Source organism: Lotus japonicus, chromosome 3, assembly GCF_012489685.1.
Source record: "Lotus japonicus ecotype B-129 chromosome 3, LjGifu_v1.2".
Taxonomy (NCBI): Eukaryota; Viridiplantae; Streptophyta; class Magnoliopsida; order Fabales; family Fabaceae; genus Lotus; species Lotus japonicus.
Window position 1 is genome coordinate 71,638,489 of NC_080043.1, and position 9,805 is coordinate 71,648,293.

At 36.1% G+C, this 9,805-nt stretch overlaps 1 protein-coding gene across 1 annotated transcript; it reads right to left on the reverse strand.

Moving 5' to 3' along the window:
- Window positions 1–334: 334 nt before the first annotated feature.
- LOC130745651 (26S proteasome regulatory subunit 8 homolog A) lies at window positions 335–5,396 on the reverse strand. Its single transcript, XM_057598012.1, has 9 exons — window positions 5,090–5,396; window positions 4,193–4,290; window positions 3,374–3,598; window positions 3,115–3,177; window positions 2,849–3,012; window positions 2,257–2,413; window positions 1,960–2,058; window positions 1,740–1,850; window positions 335–716 (listed from the first exon to the last, which is right to left on the reverse strand). Exons 1-9 carry the CDS (start codon window positions 5,286–5,288, stop codon window positions 576–578), a joined length of 1,257 nt encoding a protein of 418 aa, XP_057453995.1. The 5' UTR covers window positions 5,289–5,396; the 3' UTR covers window positions 335–575.
- Window positions 5,397–9,805: the final 4,409 nt, after the last annotated feature.

A 9,805-nucleotide genomic window follows, 5' to 3' on the forward strand; every position in this document is an offset into this window, starting at 1 on the left:
ACCAATATGGTTCATTCCATTTTTTAAGTGGTAAGAGCCCTTGTCTCTTTATTGTCTCTTTATCTTTTCTCCTTTATCTAAGTATGATATCTAACAATATAAATAAACTAAACCATCGTGGCTCATTGATTTGAGTGAACTACCAAGTGAACTACCGCAGACAACACCGATAAAGTAGGTATACCTAAATGGGTGTGAAGCTCAATCGCAAGTTTTCAATTTGTTGAGGGGAAAAAAAGATGGTCTACAATGAAGCTACTAAAAAAACATGGAAGCTACTGTAGATTTTACAATAAAGGTAATAAAAATAAAAAAACTTCCCAAGCAAGTAGACTTTAGTTATCTTCTTTCCCCAGATAGATAATCTCTCAAATAAAATATGATCTATATATCTAGAGTACATTCTGAAGAGACAGCCAAGGAAAAAAACAGGAAAGAAACATGATTTGGTACATAACTTGGTCAACATAAGCAAAATGAAAGCCAGCGTGACTGTAAATTGAAACAACCCTAAGGTGTGTTCTTTTCTCATCTTTGCAGGATAATGTGCACAAGAAAGAAACATGAAATACAAATCATTTCCACAACTTCCGCAATGACATGTTTTTCTCCGTCTCCTTTTTCATGACCTTTGCCACGGCCATCTCAAAGTCCTCCTGCGTCACATGAACCCTCCTCTCTCTTAGAGCAAACATTCCAGCTTCTGTGCACACAGCCTGCATAAAAGGACACACTTGAAATAATGCAATATATTGAACTAGCAACATTAGCAAACAAATTATTAGCATGAATACTTTCAATTCACTAGTCACTGCAAACATTATGATTTATGACTTAAATCATACAACATTCTGACATAATTCTTCCATAATTACAGAATTTGCATATACATAATGGACTCACTCATCATTTTGTAATAACATCTCACTGTTTCATAAAAGTCAATACCCCATCAAGTTACAATTAGCTCTATTATTTTATTTTTATGCAGACACCCGAATTACAACATAATATTTTGTTTAAACTCAAACTTTCGAACTTTCCTTGAGTTAACAAGTCCATCTGAGAATGCTATACTCATTGGCACTGTTGATGAGAGATAACACCCGCTGAACAAGGTCAATGCACCACTACTGTTCTCTGATAATAAAGGTCTCATGATGCAGAGACTCCATTTAACCAAGCCATTCCTAACATTTTCATGGTAAGCACAAACAAGTTCTCAAGCGCCGGCCGAAGAGTGCATATTAAGTGTTCACTCCAAGTCATTTGCTGCATCTCAATCACAGTCCATAGTCCATACTGCTTCTTTCTTGTAGTTTTATTTACTCTCCACTTTAAAATGAATATATATCTAAATCACGCAGTTTCTGAGCTAATTTTTTTCATGCTTTTTACTATCAAGACACTATATTTGCCTCATGACTTGAGATATATCATGAACAACAAGACATATACATGTTAATGTTTGTTCAAACTTCTATTCCGATTCATTACATTGCAAAATTTCTCTGAACCTTTATCCATCAAACAAAGTGAACACATGGATACTCAAGATTAGCAGGAAGTAAAGGAAATATTAAATGATAATTAATGCACGCGTTATTCCAATAAGTGAACCACAGTAGTAACTCACTATAGCAAAGGAGTTCAGTAAATCTACCGCATTGTTTCAACCAGTACAGTTTACTATAGAGCAGCAGGAAACCAAAACGCAATGCAATTAAAGTGAAGCGTACCTTAAGCTCTGCGCCAGATGCGCCATTCATCTTCTCAGCAATCTTCTTCAAATCAATACCGCGCATTAAATTCATTCTTCTAGAATGGATTTTCAAAATATCCTGCCGAGACTGTATACAAATACAGCGATTTTCAGGATTATTAGTAACAAATGCAGAGGTGCATTTTCTTTCCCAGTACAAATAAATCAAAGGATAACATGAAAACAAAGATGCAAACCTCTTCATTAGGGTTTGGAAATTCAATCTTTCTATCAATTCGTCCAGGTCTAAGGAGTGCTTGATCCAGGATATCAATCCGATTCGTGGCCATCAAAACCTATATTTACATATTTCTCTTTAGAAATTCCCCAAAAACTTGTGAACTTATATATCAAATGAGTCAGGTAAAATGAACAACACCTATCTACCTATTACAGTGTAGATTTTGATTTATAGCAGTGGAATCATGCTATCTTTAAAATTCCCTTCAATAAACTACAATAGGACAATTTCGATGTGAAGCAACATGTATTACCTTGATCTTATTTGAAGCTTCAAATCCATCCAACTGGTTGAGAAGTTCCAACATAGTACGTTGCACTTCACTATCACCATTGCCACTTCCAGACTCCATCCGAGCAGATCCGATACTGTCAATTTCGTCCATGAAGATAATTGATGGTGCATGCTCCCTGTGAAAGAGTAGATTCCATGATAATAAGTATCATATTGTTTAATCAAGTCTTCAAACAGCATATTTCATTCTTAAATAAATAATTTGAACTTGGAAATTAGTGAAAATGTTATGCATAACATATTTAGGGGAGTAAAAATGTCCATCTTGGTCTTCTCAAATTCCACTATGTGGAAATTGGAAAAAGAACATAATATACACCCAAGTTCCAATCATACATTGTATACATCTAGCACTAGATTCAAATTTGAAAATCAAAATCTAAGGAACTATAGATATATTTTCACCCTGAGTAAAGTTAACATGAGCACTCTAAGAAAAAATCTTCAACCCCCAACCATGGGGCCAAGATATCCTTTTTCTATCCTCTTAAATTTGGATAAGGGCAACACAACAGATAATGAGTGGAAGAAGCTGAGTAAAGAGAACATACCTTGCCATAACGAAAAGTTCCCTGACCATTCTAGAACCTTCTCCAATGTATTTCTGAACTAATTCAGATCCAGACACCCTGATGAATGTACAATCAGTATGGTGTGCAACTGCCCTAGCCAACAATGTTTTTCCTGTACCAGGTGGCCCATAGAGCAGAACACCCTGGGAGACAGGAAAGAATGTCAATAAACAGATAAATCAAAATCAAGGATACATATGATAGAAGGATGGAAAATCTAGCCATAACTCAGAATGAGATACTACCTTCGGTTGTGCTATTCCAAGACTTTCAAACAGCTCAGGATGTTTAATTGGTAGCTCAATGACCTGTAAAATTTATGACAAACATGAGGCTAAAGAACAATGTTTTTTCTAACATATGATACTACACTAAAGCATACATATACATAGAAAATAACAGAGAACAGTGATGCGTGCACAGATAGATGGATAGATAGATACTTCTCAAACACAATAATAACGAACTTCAAATGCTAGTATAGAAAGAATGTCAGCAGCTAACCTCTTTTATTTCTTTGATTTGCTGGTCTAAACCACCAATCATATCATATGTAGAATCAGGAACTTTCTCAACTTTCATCAGATTGACCAATGGATCAACTTTGCTGGGCAGAACTAAATGAAGCACATAACTGTCATTGCGGAGCGCAACCCTAGTTGATGGTGTAATCTTTGTAATGTCAATGTTCTTATCAATATCAACAACATATTTCCCTTCTGGATGGACCTGGAGATAAGCAAATGAAAAATCAGCACCTCACCTTGGTTTTGAACATGGTTTATTAATCTCATGCACAAATAAATATAAACAACCATTACATTAAGTCATGAGTTTGTGAGTGATAGGGGAAGATAAAGAATGAGCTGTAGTTTGAAGCATCATTAGAGTGATATATTATCTTGTAAAAAAGGGGAGAAAAAAAAACATCTCAACGCGCATCCAATACTCAATGCTCTTCAAGTACAGAAAATGTTTGCACTTTGCAAGTAAGTAAGAAAGACCAGAATGTATAACTCCAAATTCATAAATATTTAGATCAACTTATAAGGTCTATAAAAAGAAAAGAAACCCTGAAATCATCCAATCAGATGAGTCCTTCAAATAGTATTCCGCTTGGAGTAAATGAAAAGTTTTCACAGGACCACATAAACTAATGATTCGAATTTCGAAGTATATAAGTTCAAATTAAATTTATGTTGATTGTCTATCCCAAAGGGAAATACAGAGATATGAAGTCAAGCAAGCAGATATGATGGTATGTAACAGCTAACAAAACGGATCAAAAGGAAATGAGCATGGAGGCATGGAGCATGAACAAACCTTGACCAAAACTTTGTTCTTGCCCATAACTTTAACAACTTCACCAACATATGAGCCAGGCTCCTGTAGAAGCTGCAGTTCTTCTCGGAGCATCCTCACTGCACAAATTGGTATAATTGTTAAGAACATATCACAGGCAAATTGAAGACAACAAACAAATAAAAAAACATGTAAACTGAGAAGGTCTGTGCCTTTGCAATTAAATTGAAAGCCTTTCCTACATCTGCAGGCTATCTACCACAGATTGCAGAAATCATTGTCAAGAAAGACGGCACATTGTATAACACTAAAAGCACATCATACACATATATTTCTGGATTTGGCTCCTCTAAAGTGAGTGGACGCACTTTAGAAGTAAGCATCATAACCATTAATAGTAATTACCGACTTTGGAAAAGTCAATAAAATAACTCAATCAGTGGTTGTGATGCTTACTTTACCACTTTCAAGGAGCCGGACCCTATATTTCCCAAAATCATTTACAATGTCTTCATCCATAACATACCAGGCATGACATCCCTATCTGCACTTGCTTGCAGTGCTAGTTTTGTTTGAAAGCAACCAAATCACCATTAAAAACAAAATTACATGCAATTCATTCTTCCTAATCAAATGTAAGCTCGAAATTCGAAGACTAAGTTAATTTCTCATCCTCTCAAAATGAATTAATAAAACAATATAATAATTATGCAGTCATGTAGATTTGACAAAACCACAAAAGGCACTAATAACTCTCAACTGAGTTGACAATCATCTCAAGAATCAGTCTTCAAACATTCTAATTTGAAACGCCATTCAGTAAAAGGGAATTTGAAATGTCCACCGACACAAAAATCTTCAAATTTTCAAATCACATGTTTAAAATAAAGAATTAGGGTTAGGGAAAAAGGAAGAAACCTCGAGAATTGAGCTCGTTTCTCTGAGCCTCGAGACGGTTGAGGTTATGGGTTTTCTGGCGGAGGAGGAGCTGAAGTTCATGGATGTGGAGAGAGTAGTAGTGACGGAGACCCTCGCCCTGTTTGGTAGGTTTGGCGGAGCAATTCTCCTCCGGTGCCGCCTCCGCCGCGTGGTTCAATTCTACTCCGACTGTAGCCATGAGTCGATTCGATTCGATTGGATCTCTTGAGATTTCAACTTTGTTCGACGAAGCCCTTTACTCTTTAGATAGGTCGATGAGGAAAACAAAGGAAACCCCAAAGGCAAAGCTATTCTAGTTGTTTTATACTATCACATGTCTTGTGAAGAAAGACACTGGCTTTTTTTTTTTTCTTCTTTTGGGCCTTCAATTGCTTTTTAACTTCCTTGGGCTGCCTTGGACCATAAAAGAAAAACTAATATGTGTTTGACAAAAAAAACACTTGGGTTGCTTTATCACAACTACTTTTGAAACATAATTCAAATATTATTAACAAGGAGGTGGCATCGAGGCCAAAATGTCAGCAAAAACAAGGGAGCTAGCGGTCGGAGGCACTTTCTCATTCCACACTGAACCGGCGAATAAGGAAGCATTCCGAGTTAGAAAATCCGCAACAGTATTTACCAGAACAACGAATTGCAAGAGATTGACCACCAAATAATAAAATATATGGACTGTGAGTAAGTCCACTCAAAATGGAGCGAGTTGAGTAAAAGTCTTGCCTAAAATGGGTGGGTTGACCATAGAAAGATATTAATTAAGATGTTAAACTTAAAAAGTGAAACAAAAAATCAACTTGACAAAACGACTAATTTGCCTCACCATCAACTTATTTTTGGATGGATTAGACAAGTCAAAGCAGACTTATGGGTATAGAAACCTAGCCCACTTCACTCTGTTTTGACGGCTCGACGAGTTGACCTCATAGGTATAACTCTTTTACCATCTCTAGTGATTGTCTTCCATAAACTATTTTTATGGAAAATGTGTGTATTGTAATTATGTAAATTAATTAATTTATAGAATTACAATACTTATTATGAAATTTAATTTTCGATATTTTTTTAAAGTAATTTTCGATACTTGATGGAGGTGAAATTATTAATTTTAGTTGATTTTTTTTTGCAATTTATATCTTTTTCACATATGTAAATCAACTATGAAAACGATACCCACATAAGGTTAGAACAAGAGATAAAAAAAAATAGGTAGATTTTTTTGTTGTTGTTGGTCAATAAAAATCTCAGCTACCAACTCGGTATAAAATATAAATAGATTTATTTCAGTGCTTTATAGTTTTTTTCAATTCTACTTAAGTAGCTTATAACTTATTAAGTTTCTTGTAATTATATCATGCGTTAATCATCCAATAGGTCCCTGTCTTTGTCTCGCAGTCTGAAATTAGTCCCTCCCTAGAAAATTTACAAATCTAGGTCCTCTCGTTTGCAATTTGTGTGGAGCAAGTCCTCGCCGGAGCCTGGAGCTCCGGCGAGTGATGACTTTGAACGCTGACCGGAATAAATTTACTTACATGGAAAATAACAAATTTACACATCAGCAAAATAAATTAATTAATCAAGCTGATTTGGGTTTTTTATTTTCTTCCGATTAAAATTAACAAAAAAATGTTTAACTAATGAAAACTTAATTAAAATACTCATGTTCATACTCCAATTAAAACTCAGAAACCAAATTAATCAATCCTTCATCTTTCATCTCCATCCCCTTAATCAACATTTTATCTTCACAAACCCAGCCAAGCCACCACCAACCAGAAACCCAACCCCACCTCCAGAAAGCTCAACAACCCAGCAACCCCACCCATACCCTGCCACCAAGCCACCACAACCCAAACCCAGCCACCGAGCAACCACCACCCAGAAACCCACCCCCACCTCCAGCAAGTTCAACAATCCAGCAACCATTTTCTTCCCTCGACCCCAAGTTCAACAACCCACCCACCACACCAACATTAAATCACATGAACCTCGACCCCAATAGGATAGTGGGGAAGACATCCCACGCTACAGCAGAAACAAAAAAGAGAGAGAGATGGGAGAGGGAGAGAGCACAGTGGAACCAGAACCAGAAGCAACCGAGACATCAACAACAACATCAACATCAACAACAACATCATCATCAACAACAACATGGAACCTTGGACAACATACCCAGATACTGAACTTGTCGGAGAACCTTATCAATGGGGAACTTAACACAAAGATTGAAGCTGCAAGAGAAATCAGAAGACTCATTCGCAAATCTTCATCTCCCAAGACCCGCTTCAATCTCGCTGTCGCTGGTGTCATTCAACCCCTCATCTTCATGCTCTCTTCTTCCAACCTTGATGCATGTGAATCCTCTCTCCTCGCTCTCCTCAACCTCGTTGTTCGCAATGAAAGGTACTTCTAGTTCTATGCCACTACTACCCCCAAAGATGTGTTCTTTTTCTGAAATCTAAAATGGGTTTCAGATTTCATAAACGAAAAAGAAAAAAAAAAGGGGAAGAACAAGAAGGGCCAAACAGCGGCCACGAAAGAACAACGAAAATCGTTGATTTCCCCTGAAACTCCACCATGAAAATCGTTAACAACAGACATAGTAAGAAGATGCATGAATGGTTGAAGAAGACAGTGGTGGTGGAATTCATGGTGTGTGTGTGAGTGTGAGTGTGAGTGAGAGAGAGAATGGAGATGAGTGTGGCTATGGCTATGGGTGGTTTGATTGGGTGGAGAGAGCAAAGGAAGAAAAACCAAAATCAGAAGCCAGGGGAATGAAATCAGAAGATGAGGAGAAGAAGAAGAACCCTAATTTGATTGGAAATTTGGGGGAATTGAGGTTAATTTGTTTTTGTTAATTAAATTAGGTTTAGATTTGTTAATTGATTTTATTTTTTTGTTTAATTTAAATTTTTTATGTGTAATTTATTTTTTATTTATTTTTAAAATCCACGTCAGCATTTTAATCCCAGTCAGTATGCCTATTCATCACTCGCCGAAGCTCCGGGCTCCAGCGAGGACCTGCTCCGGACTTATTGCAAACGAGAGGACCTAGATTTGCAAATTTTCCGGGGAGGGACTAATTTCAGTCGGCGAGACAAAGACAGAGACCAAGTAGACGATTAACCCTTATATCATTATCATTATCATTTTAGTAAAACTCACTGTCCATTTTATATTTTGAGAATCCTACAATGTAATCATTATTTATTTTTTTTTAATGGAAACTGCAATTATATTAAGCAAAAGTAGGCATAGAAGTCATTACATCATCATGAACCAAATCGATAACCTCAACCGGAACCTCTTCCAACCAAACCATATTAATCATTATTATTTAATTCATATAAAATGTAAAAAATGAACACGTTCATAATTTTAAAAAAGTATAAGTTCATTTAATTAGTTGATAATATGTACCCAAATGATAGCTCCAATGGTAAGAACTAGGGAACATCTGGGTTGAGAGGGGAAGGTCCAGGGTTCAATCCCCGGAGGATTCAATTTAAATTCCGATGTATAAAAAAATTAGTTGACAATATAAAATCCTTTTAGTGCATATAATTTTTTCTCTTACATTTATTCTTTATCAATGATATTAATTTATATTTTTTGGATAGGCGGAAAGGTTGATGAGTGAAAGATGAGCCATGGTCCATGGCTACCTAAGAGCCTAAGAACAAAAAGATGAAACACCAAAAAGACAAGTCCAATCTGAGTTGGCGAAATGGCCAAAGACAATAATGAAGATGAGTAACGTAACGTGGCAAGTAGTGGTACGTGCAACGTGTTTACATAAAAAAAAACTATTATTTATTTAAATTGAAAATATGTCTTTACAATTATTTAAATTTAAATTAAAAATATTTATGTTTTAAATTATCTGTAAAAAGGATTTGTTTCATAAGGGAAGTCATCACTACCAACAAATTATTGGTCTAGTGATAGACAAACTAAATTCTTATAAGGGTGCAATCACATGATCGAATATTAGAAAAGTCATTTGTCAGGATTTAGGAGAGACCGTCAACATATTGCGAACAAGTTAACACTGATCAAAGACAAAACAAGTGAGAGAATCACTTGAAGGGTAAAACAAGTTATCAAAATTATTAAAATAAGTTATTTCACATTTGTTATTAGCATATGACAATATTGTGTTTGCTCGTGCCGAACCGCAGGATGCGAAGTATGTTCGGGGTATTCTTTCCTCTTATGAAAGGGCTTCTGGTCAACCTATCAACCTTAACAAATTGATGCTTTCGGTTAGCCAAAATGTGCATGATATTTGATTTAATGAGCTTAAACAATTGTTGGGGGTAAAGGCCATAAAGAGTTTCGACTGGTATTTGGGCTTGCCTACAATTGTTGGTAAGCCAAAGACTCAAATCTTTAATTTTATTAAGGAAAGAATTTGGAAGAAGTTCAATAGTTGGAAAGAGACATTTGTTTCGAGGGTGTGACGGGAGGTGCTCACTAAGGCAGTAGCGCAAGCTATTCCCTCCTATGTGATATTGTGCTTTATATTGTTAGATGGATTGTGTGACCAAATTGAGGGTATGGTTAGTAAATTTTATTGGGGAGGTGATGTGAGAAAGATGAGTTTACAGTGGTTGAGGTAGGGAAAGTAATGTTGCTCTAAGCGGGATGCTGGCCTTGGGTTTAGAAATTTCAAGTCTTTTAGTTTGGCTTTTGTGG